Below are 18,167 nucleotides of genomic sequence, written 5' to 3'. Positions count from 1 at the left end.
CCCACCTGGGAGAGAGGCCTTGCTTGGGGTCTGCACCTGTGGTCTCTGATACCGAGGCTGCTGAGTGCAAGCACACCCGTGACCCCACTCAGTCCTCCCAACAGCCCTGGGCGATGGGCATCACTGTCCCCATTTTAAGCGTTTTGCAATTTCCTTTTTGGTGCTTTTCTCCAATTTGGTATTTAATGCCTTAATTTTAAAAAACAAAACAGTATATAAAAGGAGCCAGTTGCAAATGTAGACTATGTAAGCCCTCATGACAGTCCTCTGAGGATGGTGCTACCACTGTGCTGGCTTTACAGAGGAGGGAACAGAGGTTCAGAGACATTAAGTATCTGGCCCAAGGCCACACTGTGGTGAGCAGTGGCCGCACGCTTTGTACTCAGGCAGTCAGGCTCCAGGCGTAAGCTTTAAAACCTTAAGTCAGGGAGTTCCCTGGTGGCCTGGTGGTTAGGATTCCGGGCCTTCACTGCCGTGGCCCAGGTTCAGTCCCTGGTCAGAGAACTGAGATCCCGCAAGCCGTGTGTCACGGCAAAAAAACAAAACAAAACAACAACAAACAACCCGGTGCTGTCCCATTTTCCACACCCTGACTCATCACCACCTCCTCCACCTGCCCCCTATTCCCGAATGGGAAAATTGAGGCCCAGAGGAGGGAACTCACACAGACACTCAGAAGCGGAGCCAGGACTAGAACTCCTGTCTCTGAATGGCCCCTCCAAAGCAGGTGGGCACCAGGGAGGATGATGAGGATGGAGAAAGTCCCAGCCCTGTCTCCAGGCAGCCAGCTTCCCTCTCCCCTTCCTCCTCCATTAGAGGAATCACCAGCCGTCCTCCAAGGGCTGCAGAAACCAAGATCAATACTAACATGTGGCTTTTCCATCAGCAAAGCAATTAAGACCAATCCTTCTTCCATAGAGTGGAAGCTCCACTCCCCAGCTAAAGGCGGCTACAGGCTAGGGGAGGGGAGGCTGGTCCAGGCTTAGGGGTATCCCCTGGTTCCTCTTCCCTCTCTGCATCCTTCCATATCCTCCAGGGCGGGAGGAGGAATGCTGATTCCCAGGCAAAGGAGGGGGATCTCCATCCAGGGCTGGTCAAGGTCCATCCCTGAGCTGAGGAAGGCTGGACCCTCCCCAGCTCCAAACCCTGCCCCCCACCCACCCATCCCCAGCAGAACCAGAAACCAGGCAGCTCAAAGTGGGGCCTATCAGTGGGGTCTGGGGGCCTCCTGACCCAGGCTACACATTCAAGGGATAAAGGATCTAAATCCAGAATTCTGATGTTTTTCTCCACGTGAGGTCACCGGGGAGCAGAGCTACACTGACAGGATTGAAAGAAGAAAACGTTCGTCACACAGCTTCAAATGTGTGCCTGGGGACTTCCCTGGTGGCTCAGTGGTTAAGAATCCGCCTGCCAAAGCAGGGGACACGGGTTCGAGCCATGGCCTGGGAAGATCCCACATGCTGTGGAGCAGCTAAGTCCGTGCGCCAAAACTACTGAGCCTGTGCTCTGGAGCCCGCGAGCCACAACTACTGAAGCCCACGAGCCTAGAGCCCGTGCTCTGCAGCAAGAGAAGCCACTGCAATGAGAGGCCCGCGCACCGCATCGAAGAGTAGCCCCCGCTCGCCGCAACTAGGGAAAGCCCGCGCACAGCAACGAAGACCCAATGCAGCCAAAAATAAATAAATAAATAAATTTATTTTTTAAAAAAAGAAAATGTGCCTGGTTACCAGACCTCACTGCTGGAAAAGCTAGGGACTAATTCTTTTTATAAATCTTGTAATCATCTTGTGCATAGTACAATTACACTGCATTGCAAATTTCAGCGCTAAAATCATTAATTTGTTGAATGTAAACATGTACTTTATACAATAACTTTTGTAACTCTGAAATGTTTTCATTTTCTAATATGTAGGGAACCTCAAGAAACGTAGGGACTGAGTTCCTCTTGACCTCTGAGGCCTTGCTCCATTAGGCAGATGGGGAAACTGAGGCCCAGTGCTAAAGGAGCAGTCTCTTTATCAAAATCAAGGTGGTCATCAAGGTGATCAAGCCTTATTACAACTCAGAGCTCTGAGAAACTACTCCTGAACACTCCCCCCAACCCCCAGCCAATAGTCCTGGGCAGCCACAGACCTCTTATTAAAATATAAATTAGATACTGACTTCAAACTTGCCAACAGCTTCCTAATGTACTTATAATACAATCCAAACTCCTCACCACATCCAGGAAGACTGCTGGGTGCTGGGTCCGACCTCATCTTGGCCTTGAAGCTCCAGCCACACTGGCCTCCTTTGCGGCCTCAGGCACTGCAAGCCCCTTCCCACCTCAGGGCCTTTGCACCTGATGCGCCCTCTGCCTGGAACACTCTTCTCCTGGGTCTTCTCATGGCTGCCTCCTTTTCAGGCAGGTCCCAGCACAATGTCACCTCCTCAGAGAGCTTCCCCGGCTGCCTTTTCTGAATGTCCCTCCAGCCCTATCACTTCCCCATTACCCTGTCTTATTTTCTTTGTAACACTCATTGCTACCTGAAATTACCCAGCTTACTTGTGTGTTTAATGTTCTTTTCAGTCTCCCTCCTGTAGAAAACAGGTGCAATGAGAGCAAGACCTTGTCTGTGGGTCTCTGCCTTGTTCCCAGGGCCTAGAGCCACACAGCAGCTTGTCCAAGTTCCCATAGCCAAGAAGTGGCAGAGCTGTGATTTCAACCCATGTTCATAATTACTGTACTATATTGCCTCCCATTCTCATAATTGATAAATTAATCCATCCAGCGCAGTAGAGGCCCATGACGGTGAGGGGTCTGAGAGAAGCTAGTCTGCAGCCTCCTGCCTGGGTACCAGGAAGACTTGCCCCCAATGCCCATTATGATAAATGCTTTGTGAAGCTTCTCCCTCTGTCCCTTGGGGCAGGCCTGGGGGCAAGATATTGGGGTTAAGGGGGCCAGCCCTGCCCAGAGCTCGGCAGGCAGCAGGTGGGTGGAAACTCTGGGGAGAGGTTCCTGGGGCCAGACAGTACCAGCAGGGCAGAGCGGGGCAAAGCAGAGCCCCGGGAAGTGCAGTCAGGCAGCCTGAGGGCTCTGCCTGCAGAGGGGGTGGGCTCTAGCAGGCAGGTGGGCAGCGGGATTCTGGCTAGAGGCACAGGAACCAGGGCAGAAAATAGACCTCTGAGTCTCAGAACAGAAAATGTCCCCTCCCCCCACAGGTCTTCAACAAGCCTCCAGATCCTAGGAGGTTGGAGAAATAATCCCGAGGGCCAGGAGTCCTGGGCAGGGGTGGGGAAGGAGATGAGAGAGACCGGAAAGACGTGTCTTACTGCCTCTTCGAAGGCTCCCTTGCATGAACCTGAAGCTCAGAGGCAGCCTGAATGATCTCACCCCGTGCTTCCCACCCAGTGTCCTGGGACTGATGGCCAGGGAGCCGAGGAAGTGACCCCTCAGCGCTCAGGTGGACAGTGGGGCTAACGGAGGTCGCTGTATGAGGGCCAGTCACCTCTGGCGGCACCAGCCACATCCGCTTGCCCAGCGTGCCCTAAAACGTTGATGAATTCTGTGTGTGCCTGCCTGGCGAGGCTATACCTAGGAAGCTTCCAGAGCCCCTGGCAGGGAGCTGGCGCTGAGCATGTACTGGCTGTTGTCACTGCTGACAGGACTTTTTTTTTTTAATTTTTTTATTTTTATTTTTATTTTTTTAGGACTTTTTAAATGCAAGAGCTTGGGCCTCACCTCCTGAATCCCACACCCTCAGGGGTGGAACTGGGGCAGCTGTATTTTTCAAAAGGCCCCCAGGGGGATTTGGCAGGGACTGGGACAGGAAAATATTTTTACCTTCATTTCATGTCTTTATGGCTTCCTCGAATTGTTTATACTATGAGCATTTTATATAAAAGAGTAGTTTAAAAATAGACACAAAAATTCTCTCCGGGGTTTGGGAAACGCTTGATAGAAGAGGCTGACCCCGTGGAGAAGAGGAAGACACAGCTCCCTGGGGAGTGAACCGACACCCCACGGGGGCATGCCCCCGCTCTGGGAACTGCCAAAGTCACGGGGGTGGGGGGGGTGGGGGGAGTGCCAGCAGGAGAAGCTTGGAACGTGTTGGCAAATATTCAGCATCAAACCAGTCCCCACCCCAGGCACTGTGAGCGGCAAACAAAGAAACCTGCTAAAAGAAGCTCTGCCCCTCATCTCCTGCTGGGGAGAAACGCGTTGGCAGTTGGCAGACTTCTTTGGGAAGGTTCTCTCAGAAGCTCCCCACTCCCACCCTTCACATTCACCTAGGCCTGAGCGCCTTCCTCCCAGGAGCTCATAGGCCCCTCAAATCCAGAGAGGGGGCAGTTACTGCACAGCCCAGAGTCTGCACTGTCCCTGGAACGCTTAGTCACCTTCCAGAAAATAGGCAATGCTCCCTCCATGCCCCCCATATGCATCTGTCTCTTTCTGTCGTGTGCTTGTGTGGATGTGGCTCTGAGAATGTGGTGAACTGGCCCAAGATTCCCCAGAATCCAAGGAGGACCTTGGTTTCTTTCTTTTCTTTTTTTTTTTTTTGAGATGTTTTTGATGTGGAACATTTTTAAAGTCTGTATTGAATTTGTTACAATATTGCTTCTTTTTTATATTTTGGTTTTTTGGCCACAAGGCATGTGGGATCTTAGCTCCCCTACCGGGGACTGAACCTGCACCCCCTGCATTGGAAGGCAGGAGTGCCTTAACCACTGGACCACCAGGGAAGTCCCAAGACCTTGGTTTCTGACCCTCCCTCATTTTGGGGGCAACCCAACCAATCACCCCAAGTCGTGGCTCTAGTCCCGCCCCCTCTGTATCTCAGGGATTGGGACATCTCCCTTGATCAATAGTGATGTAAAGCACAGAGAGGGCACCAGACAGCCACTAGTCACACAGCAACGGCAAGGCAAGTCCCAGCAATTGGGTGAGGCAGCCCTCCTACTGGCCTTCCTGCCAGCCCTGGCTCCCTGCCCCCGGCTCTGGCCCTCAACCTTCCACAGGTCTCGCCCTTCCACGCCAGCATTCATGTGGACTGTGTGGCACGGCGGGCCCTGGTCTTCAGAGCAGCACCCCCACCCCCAGCCCAGCCTCTCCTCCCTGAAGGACACTGGTCTGCCTATGGGGGGGGGTTCAGTAACTAGGAGAAAGCACTGGGCTCCCAGCAACACTGAGCCAGAGAGATGAAAGGCAGCAGCACACAGTCCAACACGGAACATGCTGGGAGGCCTGCGGGGGACAATGGGCATCCTGTGCCAGCCTCTGTGAAATCCACACCTGCTGGGCCCTGGCCCAGACACAGCTGCCACTATGCCAGGCAAACACCTGGACACTTCACCAATCCCTCACACGATGTCTTCCACACTGCACAAGCCATGGGCTGCACAGACCGCACCTGTACCCGCCTCACCCAACACAACGTCCTCCACCCACTGGGGGTCCCCAAGGCAGCAAAGACCCACCATTCAGAGCGGAGATCTTTTTTTTCCGGTACGTGGGCCTCTCACCGTTGTGGCCTCTCCCGTTGCAGAGCACAGGCTCGGGACGCGCAGGCTCAGCGGCCATGGCTCACGGGCCCAGCCGCTCCGCGGCATGTGGGATCTTCCCGGACCGGGGCACGAACCCATGTCCCCTGCATCAGCAGGCGGACCCTCAACCACTGCGCCACCAGGGAAGCCCTAGCGCGGAGATCTTTGAAGATAATCCTCCCCAATGCGCTGACTATGGTCACCACCATTACCGCCCTAACCACATGCTAAGGGCAAGAAGCAAAGCTTCTGTGCAGGCGTTCCAAGTTTTAACGTCCATACAAATCACCAGTGTCTTGTTAAAATGCGGTTCTGGGGCTTCCCTGGTGGCGCAGTGGTTGGGAGTCCGCCTGCCGATGCGGGGGACACGGGTTCGTGCCCCGGTCCGGGAGGATCCCACATGCCACGGAGCGGCTGTGCCCGTGAGCCATGGCCGCTGGGCCTGCACGTCCGGAGCCTGTGCTCCACAGCGGGGTGGGGTCCGTGGCGGTGAGAGGCCCGCATACCGCAAAAAAACCAAACAAAAAACAAAACAAAACCAAAAAAAATGCGGTTCTGATTCCTTATATCTGGATTCATGAATTTGCATTCCTAACAGTCTCCTGGTGATGCTGATGTTACTGGTTTAGGACCACTTCCTAATTAGAATTACCTGGGGATCATTTCCAAAACCCAAGTCGCAGCCCAGACTAATTAAATCGCAACCTGCGGGATCCAGGCATCAGGAGTGTTTGAAGCTCTCCAGGGGATTCCAGGCTTGGAAGCCACTGTCCAAGGGAGTATATAGGGACCAGAGGGTGGACTGGTTTGGTTGAAGCCGAGTGCACTTGGAGTTCACGGGACACTGGTTGAGCCCCCAGACGCGTCGGGCGCCGTCCTAGGTGCTGGGCGTATGTAGGGAATGAGACCCACTCCCACCTTCTTGGTGTTTATGGTCGTGAGGGAACATAGATATTAAACAAGGCACCAAGCCAGTCAGTGGGATAGCTCCAGGTTGATAGAAAGCCACAAAGAGAGGAAACAGTAATGAGAGATATAAAATGGGGAAGTCCCCCTCAGGCCTGGGGGTCAGGGAAGTCTCTCAAAGGATGTGACATTGAACTGAGACCTGAAGGTTGAGAAAGAGCTATCCTTGTAAGGAGCCAGGTAAGAGCATCCAGGTAGAGAGAAAGGTAGGTACAGAGGTCTGGCGGTGAGAATGGAGGCAAGCGGCAGAAAAGCAGGGAAAGGAAGGCCTACCTAGCACCTTAGTCTTTACCTGCACGGGTGGATGAGGGGCAGAGGGCCTGGCTTGTGGGAGAGGGTGTGGCCTCCAGCCCAGACCCTCTAAGGAAGGAATATGGAGGTGTCTATTCTCATCATACCCACAGGAAGAAGAGCCCCCACCTCTGACAGCAGCAACATCCAGGCGGACAGACCCAGATCCTGGTTCTAACCCAAGGGGTAGAGGGAGGGCTGAAGGGAGGAGAGCCCCGGAGGGCAGGCCAGGCACAGATCCACCGCCTACCTCTGGCCGAGAGCTTCTTAGTGTTGATGATCTTGGCAGCATATTCCTGGCCAGCCAGCACCTTCACACACCTGCGCACCACTGAGAAGGCTCCCCTAGGACAGAGAAGGCAAAGAGGGTGAGGGAGGGCCCAAGGGCTGCGTTCCCGAGACACCACAGTTCCTGCAGCTACACCGTGCTGGGAGGGAGCCCTCACTCAGTGCTGCTTGGGCTCGTAGGGGCTGCTGGGGCCCGATTCAGGGACGGAGCAGGCCCGGAGACCCAGGCGAACCACTGGTAGTAAATCTTTAGGAGCTTGGCCTCATGAGACATGAGACTTGTAGAGTCCTAATAAGTTAGGTTCACCAAATTCTAAAACATTAGAATCATGCAGTGTTAGAATCACAGAATCTAGGTCCCTGGAAATTTTCAGTTTTTTATTCTTTGAGTAGGTAACACATTGACATGGTTCAAAGTTCAAAAGGTACAAAAGTGTAGATAGTTAAAAGAGTCCTCCCCATCCCTGTACACTAGTCTCCAAAGTCCCCTCCCAAGAGATGGCCAGTGTTACCAGAGCATCTTTCCACAGATACTCTCCCCAATACTGGATACTGGACCTTGCGTGCTGTTCTACATTCTCCTCTTTTTCAGAAATTTTTTTTTTTTTTTTTGGCGGTATGCGGGCCTCTCACTGCCGTGACCTCTCCCGCCGCGGAGCACAGGCTCCGGACACGCAGGATGCGCAGGCTCAGCAGCCATTGTTCACGGGCCCAGCCGCAACGCGGCATGTGGGATCTTCCCGGACCAGGGCACAAACTCGTGTCCCCTGCATCGGCAGGCAGACTCTCAATGACTGCGCCACCAGGGAAACCCCAGAAATTTTTTAGAGATCCTCCTTCTGTATTATAACATAAAGAGTTCCTATTGTAAATCAACTCTACTCCAATAAAAATTTAAAAATAAATAAATGTTTTTTAAAAAAAGAGTTCCTCATTTAATCATGTGGCTGTCCTATAACTTACCTAGCCAGTCCCCTGTCGATGGGCAATTAGGTTACTTGCGATCTATAGCTATTACAAACAGTGCTGCAATGACTAACCTTGTATGCGTGCATTACAGTTACATTTCCCATGTGTACAAGTGTTTTCGACTAAACTTCTAGAACTGGTATTATTTGGTCAAAGGGTAGGTGTTGTGTGGTAATTCTGATAGATAATGAGAGATGATCCATCTTAGAGGTGTACCAACTTACTTTCGTACTAGGATGTGAGGGGACCATTTTCCTCCACCCTTGTCAACACAACGTGTTATCAAACTTTCATATCTTTGCTAGTGAGATGTGGAACGTGGTGACTCAGTGCAGATTTGATTTGGAATTTTCATATCAAGAGCAAAGCTGAGCAGTTTTTCATGTTTTAAGAGACTCCTGGGTTTTTATCTTCAACGTATTCGTGGCTGGGAGAACTTGGAGCAAGGGCTGTGGGTTTCACTGCTCATAGAAGACATTGTTGCCATGTGGAATGTGGCCCATTTCCCAGATTGTTTGATTTTTCGAGAAAAACTGGAAGTCTGGGTATTTTCGTGACATTTCCCAATTTTTAAATACTGGTACCTTATTCCAAAAAATTTAAACACAGTATTTTGCCAAACAAAACTAGTTTGAGGGCTAGATCCGTCATCTAGGTGCCATGTTATACCCTCCACCACAAAGGTCAGCTGGTCCAGCTCCTTCACATCACAGAGGAGGCCCCCTAAGGGGCCAGACGCTACCTGTGGTCACCACCATTACCACCTTAACCACCGGCTAATGTCAAGAAGCAAGTCTCCTGGGCAGCCTTCCCCAGTTTTAATGTGCATATGAATTACCCAGGCATCTTGTTTAAAAGGCAGATTCTGATTCCTTAAGTCTGAGGCGGAGCCCAAGATTTTGAGCTTCAGTGTAGCTCAGGGTAGATTGATTGCTCAAGGTCACACAGGCCATGTCATGTCTAGAACTCAGGTATTTCCTCCCCCAGGTTTTTGGCTTCTCTTCCACCCAGGGAGCCTGCCGCTTGCTGGCCTGAATGCCCAGGTTCCTGAAATGGCCTCACCCCACCATATCCTCCAAACTTTGATCCCCTCTCTTAAGCACACAGGCAGGTCCAAGCCACAAAAATGAGGCTGATGGGAGCTGGGGCGGATGCTGGCAGGCACCGGGAAAGCCCGCAGGCTGGCGGAGGTGCTTGCCCTACACACACCCCTGGGCGTTGTGTCACTGGCTTCTTCGTGTCCGGGCAGCATGAAGGGAATGGGTGGGAAACTGTGGCGAAGGATAAGTAAGAAAGATCTGGGAGGAGGGCTAGAGACCAGGAAATATGACCTCGTAGGAAAGCTGAGGAAGGCCAGAATTCATGGGCACAGCAACAGACCGTCCGTGGGGTGTGCAGCCCTGCCTGTCCTCCACCTGGAGAGAGCAGCAGACCGGGTGCCCCTCCCTGAGAAGCCTCCTGGCGACACGTCCCGTTGTTTGTGCTCCCAGAGCACCCCACACCTCCCCATCTAGCCTAGGACTGGGCTTGCTCATTCAGCTTGTCTGTCCACCAGACGGAGGGTTCCTGAGGGCCAGGACTGGAATGTTCTCCACACCCATGCACAGGTACCCAATGCTACCTACCAACAGGGCCTCCATAAATGTTACTATAGGAACAGGAGGCACATTTAGGTGAGAGGTTCTGAAATGAGACGGGGAGAAGATTTCAGTCTGGGGTTTTAGGAATAGGAACAGGCATCTGAGGAAGGGGCGCACACTGGTCTCTCAAAGGTGCCCACCCTACCCAAACAGGGAGGTTTCTGCCCAGTGGGAGGCCATGATTCTCAGAAGCCCCAGGAGAGAAAATGTTTCAAGGGGTCACTTCTGGGAAAGGTTTTGCGAACTCCAGGGAGAGGAGGAGCAGAGAAGGAGGGCTTGTCTCACTCACCAGCATCTAGCTCATGCTTGGGCCAGAGTTGGAGTTTAATTAACTTGGATGGAGGGATGGATGGATAGAGTGAGGGAGAAAGGGAGGATGTGAGGCAGGGAGGGAGAAATATAATTTCTTCACTAGAGAAACAAAACTCCATTCTAGATAAAGACATTAGATCGATGGTTATCAAACTGGCTGTTTCAGAATGCCTTGGGAATCTTTTTTTTTTTTTTTTTTGCTGCATTGGGTCTTCGTGGCTGCGTGCGGACTTTCTCTAGTTGTGGCGAGCAGGGGCTACTCTTCGTTGCGGTGTGTGGGCTTCTCATTGTGGTGGCTTCTCTTGCTGCAGAGCATGGGCTCTAGGCGTACGGGCTTCAGCAGTTGCTGTGCGTGGGCTCAGTAGCTGTGGCTCGCGGCTGTAGAGCGCAGGCTCGGTAGTTGGGGCGCACGGGCTTTGTTGCTCCGTGGCATGTGGGATCTTCCCGGACCAGGGCTCGAACTTGTGTCCCCTGCATTGGCAGGCGGATTCTTAACCAATGCGCCATCTCTTTTTAAAAGATTCCCGGACTTCCCTGGTGGTGCAGTGGTTAAGAATCCACCTGCCAATGCAGGGGACACGGGTTCGAGCCCTGGTCCAGGAAGATCCCACATGCCGTGGAGCAACTAAGCCCGTGAGCCACAACTACCGAGCCTGCGCTCTAGAGCCGCGAGCCACAGCTACTGAGCCCACATGCCACAACTACTGAAGCCCACACGCCTAGAGCCCGTGCTCTGCAGCAAGAGAAGCCACCGCAATGAGAAGTCCACGCACCACAACAAAGAGTAGTCCCCGCTCGCGGCAACTAGAGAAAGCTCGCACGCAGCCACGAAGACCCAATGCAGCCAAAAATAAATTTCAAAAAAACAAACAAAAAAACATATTCCAAGGCATCTCCCAGACCTACCAAATCAGAACCTTCAGATGCAGGCCCAGAAATCAGTATTTTCAGTTAACAGGCTGCCCAAGTGATTGCTTCCCAGCCAGCTTGGCACTGCCCTGCCCGCCTTCTGGGGAAGTCCTGCTAAATGCCTGGTCCCCCTAGAAATCAGCATTGATGGGCCATCACATGGGGCTCTGTGCAGAGAGGCTCAAGAGGCTCTATGACCCTGGGCTCTGCCCCAGGAGCTGAGGACCTAAGAGCCATGTCTATAAAACAAGAGAAGGCACGCTTGCTGAACTTCCTCCTCAAAACACAGCACCAAGATTTGTGTAAATCCCAGGCTCTAACTAGGGGTCCGGGCCAAGGGCGGAGCAGCGGCAGGAACTCTGTGTCTCTGAACGTAGGCATATGCATTTTTTTCTGGGGCAAGAATGCATAGCTTTTAGCAGATTCTCAGAGCGAGGAGTTTATCAAATCCAGTTCAGGGCTACTGACCCAGAGAACACCAGCCTCTCACATACCCAGAAGATGTCCTCCCTTCAAATGCACATTCACCACTGAGCTCCTTGGCCCTCACAGCAACCCTGTGAAGTTGGAATTATGATCCCCTATTTCACAGATCAGGAAACTGAAGCCTTAAAGGAGCAGGCATAATCCTCTCGAGGCTGTGAAGAGAATCCAGGTCACCTGCCCTTGTTCTTCTGACTCCACCAAAGGCAAGAGAGTGTGACCCTAAAAAGCAGGGGCTCTGGGCTCACAAAGCCCTGTGATCCGATCGTGACTGAGCCCCGACTGTGTGATATTGAACTTGGCCTTTCAACTGTCTGTTTCCTCCTATAAAATGCGGTCTATAATAATATCTCCTTCCTGGGTTTGTTGGGGAGGTTAAGGGAGGTAACACATGCAAAACACTGGGCACAGTGCCAGGTACACAAATGCCTGAATGGGGCGAGGAAAGGGTCTGGGCCAAGGAGCCCCTCTTTCTACCCACACAGCCTCAGGTCTCCATCCACAAGTGGAAGGGCTCCTCCCTGCCTGTCCCGGTGCTGGGGATCAGGGAGAGGAGGGGCAGAGGAGAATCTGCAGCAAAATGAGAGTGTGGGCAGCAAGCTCGCAGCCCTAACTTCCTCTCTTTTTTATCTTTTGTTTAAAAAAGGCATGTTTCTGCATTCTCGTCCCGCATGAGCCAGTGGCCACAGCCCAGCAGCCTTGGCAAAAGGAAGAGCCAACCCACTCCTCCCACGGCCCTGAGCTGAGCAGGTGGCCAGTGGGTGGGTGGGTAGGAGCCTGGAAACAGGACAGGGTGGAAAAGGGGAGGAGGCCAAGGTGGGGAGGGCAGGGTGGGAGGGAGAGACCAGGGGTCCCAAGAAGAAGGGATAAGGCCTGCAAGCGAGGGCCCTACGTGAGTGGGGGATGTCCATGGGGGGTACTGGGAGTGCCTGTGACAGCGTTCCTGGGTGCAAAGTGTTTGGGGCGGGGGGGGTGTCTGCCCACAGGTGTGTGTCAGCAGCCCATCAATGCCCTTGTGTATGTGATGTCAAGAGGCTCTGGGTGTGACAAAGCACACGTGCGTCACCCTGGGTAAGTACCCATGTTAGGAGAGGGTCACAGAATGTGGGCTGGGAGGGGTGTGTGTGTAAGATAGACACTGGAGGGATGAGACCTCAGCTCTCAGCCCTGCTGGGAGGTCTTGGGCAGGGGTCCGGCCCAGCGTGGGCATCAAATTCTTCATCTGCAACTTGGGGTGTGGGGTGGGCATGGGGCTAAAAGGTACACAGGCCTTTCCACCTTCAATATTCTGTAGCGAGCTGTCCAACAGAACTTTCTGTGATGATGGAAATACCCTGTGTTGTCCATTGTGACAGGCACTAGCCTCATATGGCTATAGAGCATTTGAAGTGTGGCTAGTGGGACTGAAGGACTGAATTTTTAATTTTATTTCATTTAAATCATTATAAGTGGCTAGTGAACACCATATTGAATAGTGAGGTTTTATGTGGATAAGAACAGGCGCTCCTGAACCAGGCAAACCAGAGTTCAAATCGTGGTTCAGCCTCTTACCAGCAAGTTATTTAACCTTGGTAAGACTATTTCCTCCCCTGTAAAATGTAAGTAAGAATAGTACCCACCCTGAGCAGCTGTTTCAAGGATCCAGTGAGAGAGTAAGGTATGCAGTGGGTTTAGCCCAGTCCCTGGAGTATAGTAAATGCTCAAGAAACACCTTTTATAGGCATCGTGATCTCCGAAGTGATGAGAACAGTCAGCATCATCAGAGGCAAATTGGACCTTGTCTGCCAAGCTCGGGGAAGGAGCAAGCCAGGACAGGAGGTGTGGGAAGGCCATGGTGAGGGGGTGGGGTGCTCCCCAGGGCCCAGCAGCCTGTCCCTGGGTATGAGCAGGCAGGGAGGCCGCACCTGGTTCTCCGACTGACGGATGGGGAGGTTGCCGTGATAGTGGGTCCAGTGCGGCTGAGAATGTGCGGACGTGCTAATGGGCCGTGAGAAGCAGGATTCACACTGGGAGATTGCTTCTCAGCTGCCTGGTAAGCAGAGTGTCCTGGGACCTGCTGGCTGCCACCCACAGCAGGCTCATCACCCTCTCTGGCCTAAGACACCCCAAAATGCTGACATGGCTGCAGAGGCGGCACCAGGAACATTAGATGGGGACTCAGGAGGCCTGGGTCCTTGGCTGCCAACTTGCTTATCCTTCCATTTGAAAAATGGAGATGAGGAGCCCCAGCCCCATTTCCTCCTGGGCCAGCTGTGAGAAGTGTCTGCTACATAGTGATAAGAAGAGGTTCCTGATACCCAAGACTGGTTACTGCCAACTTCCCCTAAAGGAACCCTCCCCTCCTTTATGCCGGAGCCTCCCAGAGCCCACGGCATTTGCCTGTGGGTGTCAGCAGATGGGGACACTGCTTACGGGGCTTCAGTCACCGAACCCCCTCTCCACTCTGCCCTCCTTGGGGGTCTGATGAGCAGGAGTCCTGACAATCTCTAGGGTCTTCCCTTCATTGGCTGCTTCCTCAAACACACCCAGGTCTCCCACATTCTGCAACAATAAACAACCTTCCTTCTCCCAAACTTAAAAAATTGAAAAAAAAGCAAGAGTGTTTCTCTCGACCCAGCAACCTGGGCCACTTCCTTCCTCCCTTTGCTGCTGCCAAACTTCCAGAACAAGTGTCCGACATCCACCGCCTCCTCTTCCCACCTCCCACACTCCATGAACCCACCACAATCTGGTTCCCACCTCCGGGCTCCCTGGAAGAAAAGTTGTGCCAGGCCCGTCCCCCCAGCCCCCTGCCAGCCCCGGCATCCCCCACTAGGTCTGATTGATCTGCCTAGATTGCCCCACTGACAACCCAGCTTTGAGACCTAGCTTCCCTCTTCTTTCTGCCACACTCTCCCCGGACCGCCCCCACCACTTGCTGACAGTGCTTTCACTGCTTCATCCCTCCTCCCCACAGCATTGCTGCTCCCTGCTCGCTCTCCACCCATTCTTACCTCTTCCCCCTCCATCCCTTCTACCCAGGACCATTAGCTGGGATTTCTGGGGAGGCTCTGGGCGTTCACGAACACACCTAAAACTTTAACAAATTTATTCTATGTCTGTGCATTGTTCTGGGCAGAGGATGTATATTTTTCATTAGCTTGACAGAGGATTCTTTGACACCCGTCCCCCCAAAAATGATGAAAGCCACTGACTATCACCCAAGGTTGAAATCTTCTTCTATACCGCCCCTCCTCTCTTCAGAATGCTAGTCCCAAATTTCTAGCTACTCACCATCTTGCCTGGATGCTATGTGATAGGCACCTCTTAATCAAAGTCCACTCTCCTCCCCCCAAATCTCCCCACTCTGGGTTAATATACCTAAGCATTCTACCTCTCTGAGACAAGCTGGGGTGACTTCAGAAAGTTCCTGCTCGGGACTTCCCTGGTGGTCCGGTAGTAAGATTCTGTGCTCCTAATGCAGGGGGCACAGGTTCAATCCCTAGCTGTGGAACTAAGATCCCAAATGCCACATGGTGCATCACGTGGCCAAAAAAAAAAAAAAAAAAGGAACGTTCTTGCTCAAATGTATATAGACCTGTTATCTCCGAGAGGATTAGCTTCCAATACCTCTTGGTGGTCAGTAACTTACAGACCAGGTTAGCTGATCTGATCACTTGGCAAAGAGCAAGCCCTGGGGGCATGGAACCCAGAGCAGATGGAGTTTGAATGGCTGGGGGAAGGGACAGAGCTGGGGTTGGCCACCAGAGCAGCTCCACCGCAGGGGTCAGAGTGTGGGCCACACGTGGCTACATCGGAAGCTGCAATAGTATCTTGCCATTGAGGTCCATTCTCTCCCCATTCTACAGATAAAAAAACTGAGGCCAAAACCTTGAACCCAGGACTCCTGACTCATCGTCTTTTGCTCTTTCCAATAACCCATACTCTCGGATCAGAGGGCCCTAACTTGGGGTCCACAGATGGGCGTTAGGGTGGGGGGACCTGTGGGAAATATTATACAACATTCGGTGAGTGTGTGTTTTCAGGGGTGACTATGGCTCATATGAGATTCTCTGAGGGCTCCTGGATTCCTCAAACAGTTAAAAATCTGGTATCAGATTTGTTCAGAAATGAAATGAACATCTTGGTTTCCAAAACACCCACCTCTACATACTTTAAGCAATTCCCTTCACTTTTGGGGGGACCTCAGTTTACCCATCTGTGAAATCAACTGTTGATCATTTTTAAGCCCTCTTTATTTTCTTCGTTTGAAGCAATAGTATCATTTCTTTTTTTTGGGGGGGGGGGTTCACGGGCCTCTCACTGCTGTGGCCTCTCCCGTTGCGGAGCACAGGCTCCGGATGCGCAGGCTCAGCGGCCATGGCTCACTGGCCCAGCCGCTCCACGGCATGTGGGATCTTCCCAGACCGGGGCACAAACCCGTGTCCCCTGCATCGGCAGGCGGACTCTCAACCACTGCGCCACAAGGCAAGCCCAATAGTATCATTTCTTAATAACAAACAAACAAAACACAGCTATGCAGGTCACCAGACGGCAAATAAAGCTGAGATGGTAGGGGCTGGCAGCTCAGGACCCCTTCCACTTCGTTTTCTCTCTCTTCTCCCCAGCTCAGCATGGCAGCTCTGCCCCAAACTCCGCAAACTAGCATTTGAGAGCCAGAAAATCCTAGGACCTTTTTCTGAAACCACACATCCCTCCCCAAGCCGCTGCAGCCGCCCACTTCCAGACTCCAAAAGATCCTGCAGGGACACAGTGTCTTCAAGCTATCCTGCACACCCCCCCAGGCCTGCCGTGCGCCAACCCAGCAGAAGTCTTGTGGGGGACACAGAAGGCCTGGGAACCAGAAGAGTCTCTTTGTTGCAGGGAACATTGAACCAACAAAAGTTCCAACATATTCCTTGTTTGGGCTATGCCTGGGTTTTCTTGAATGGGTTACAAAAAGGAAAAAAAAAAAAAATCCACAGGTGGTGGTGTGATGAATTGGGAGATTGGGATTGACATATATACACTAATATGTATAAAATGGATAACTAATAAGAACCTGCTGTGTAAATATATATATATATATATATCTCCACAGAGCTTGGTGACAGGATCAGAGCAGGCAAAGCAGGAAAAAGGCTGAGGGTCTGCTTTCTCCCCAGGCTCCAAGGGCCTCCTGGCCTGGCTCCATCGACATGTACACAGCAAAGACTTTCAGAGCTTCAGAGAGAGAGGCTCCAAGGGGTAAAAAGCCAAGCACTGGACTGGAAGGAGGCTGGAGCGCCCAAACCTCATGTGTCACTGGCTGGTGTGACCTCAGGCAAGGCCCTGACCCTCTCTGGGCCTTATTTCCCCGTCCCTAAGACAAGGGAGCACTCTTCATTTTGGTATTCTGTGCAGAACTGAGGCTATTCTGGCCCCGAAACCGTCGCCCACTTCGTGCTTGCAGCACGGCATCTCACCAGGCGAGGACAGGGATGCAGGGCAGGAGGGAACTGGAGGCACGGGGTGAGAAGAGGGCTGTGGAAATGCATGCATATCTCTGCTAGCAGGGTGCTCACTATCTCCCAAGGCCATGTCCGTCTGGGCAGTGGAAGGGCAGTTCTGACCATTGGAAAGTTCTTCCTTACGTTGAGCTGAAACCCACCTCCTTGTTACTCTACACATTTGGTCCTGCTCTGCCCTCCAGGGCCATACAGAGCAGCCTTGTCTCATCTCTGGGGCCACATGATGTCCCTGCAGAGATGAGGGGAGAGGACACACCCCTGAGGGGTCTTTTCTCCCTGCTACATTCCCCCAGCTTCTCAGCCCTCTCTCACTTAATTTGGCTTCCAGACCTTGGCCACCCTGCCTAGGCCCCCTCTTCTAGACATTCTATAGGTTTTTAATATTCCTTTTAGTACCCAGGCATCCAAAAGTTGGAGGCAAGTTGAGCAGGCCTAAGAAGAGTAGGCCCACCAACCTCCCTGGGGCTGACATGCTCCATCAAAATATACACCTCAAAGCCTTTGCCTGTGCTGTTCCCACTCTGAGGAAGACTATTCCACCCTCTTCCCTCTGACTGACTCTTATTCAGCTTCCAGCTCCCCAGTGTCACCTCCTCAGGGGAGCCTTCTCTGATACTTCCCTCATTCCAACTAGTTGAGGTCTCTTTGCAGCTCATAGCCCCATGTTTGTGCTCAGAGCCCTTAACCAGCTGCATTTAAATAATAATATCTGAAGTGATTTAATTAATGTCAGATTCTCACTAATCCATAAGCCCCAAAGGGGCAGAGATGACATAAGTCTGGCATGTGGTATCTGCTGGGCTCAGCCTGGGGCTGGGAACAGAGTCTGTTGTCAGGAAATACTTGTTGAGTGGATGCAAGAGTCACAGAAGCATTCCTCCTTTTATGTGATGCCAAGACACCAAGGCTGTCAGCGTTTTCCAGCACAGAAAGTCCCACCGGCCTTACAGGCCCACCTGATGCCTTGGTGGGCAGCTAAGCCCCACGAGGACCTAGATCTAGTGCCTGGGCTGGATGTCAGCAGGCTGTGGCATGCTCGGGGGGCTGCATCAGGCTGGCCTGGGGAGGGAGGCTTCCTACTGTGCCAGAGAGAGGCTCAGAAGAGACCGTGACACGGGCAACATGCATGCAGGAGGGGTGGACTGTGGCCAAGGGACCAGCACAAAAAAGAGGGAAGGGGAGAGAAAGAAACAGAGACCAGAGAGACACAGGGAAGGATGAGAGGCAAGGGCAGAGAGAGAGAGAGAGAGAGAGAGAGAGAGAGACAGCCCAGAAGCCTAGCCAGCATCATCTG

The 18,167-nt window shown here is 52.6% G+C and overlaps 1 protein-coding gene across 1 annotated transcript in view; it reads right to left on the bottom strand.

Moving 5' to 3' along the window:
- Nucleotides 1–18,167, bottom strand: part of CAMK2A (calcium/calmodulin dependent protein kinase II alpha) — a gene marked incomplete at both ends in the record, with an annotated part of 62,422 nt that overhangs the window by 38,945 nt on the left and 5,310 nt on the right. Inside the window, one exon of the mRNA XM_082835587.1 lies at nt 7,034–7,128. Coding sequence (XP_082691713.1) covers nt 7,034–7,128 — 95 coding nt within the window. The remainder of the gene's footprint in view (nt 1–7,033; nt 7,129–18,167) is intronic.

This window comes from Leucopleurus acutus (genome assembly GCF_964270905.1).
Source record: "Leucopleurus acutus genome assembly, chromosome: 3".
NCBI classification, from domain to species: Eukaryota; Metazoa; Chordata; class Mammalia; order Artiodactyla; family Delphinidae; genus Leucopleurus; species Leucopleurus acutus.
Note: the sequence above shows the minus strand (reverse complement) of the source record. Positions and strands in the feature narration are given on the sequence as shown.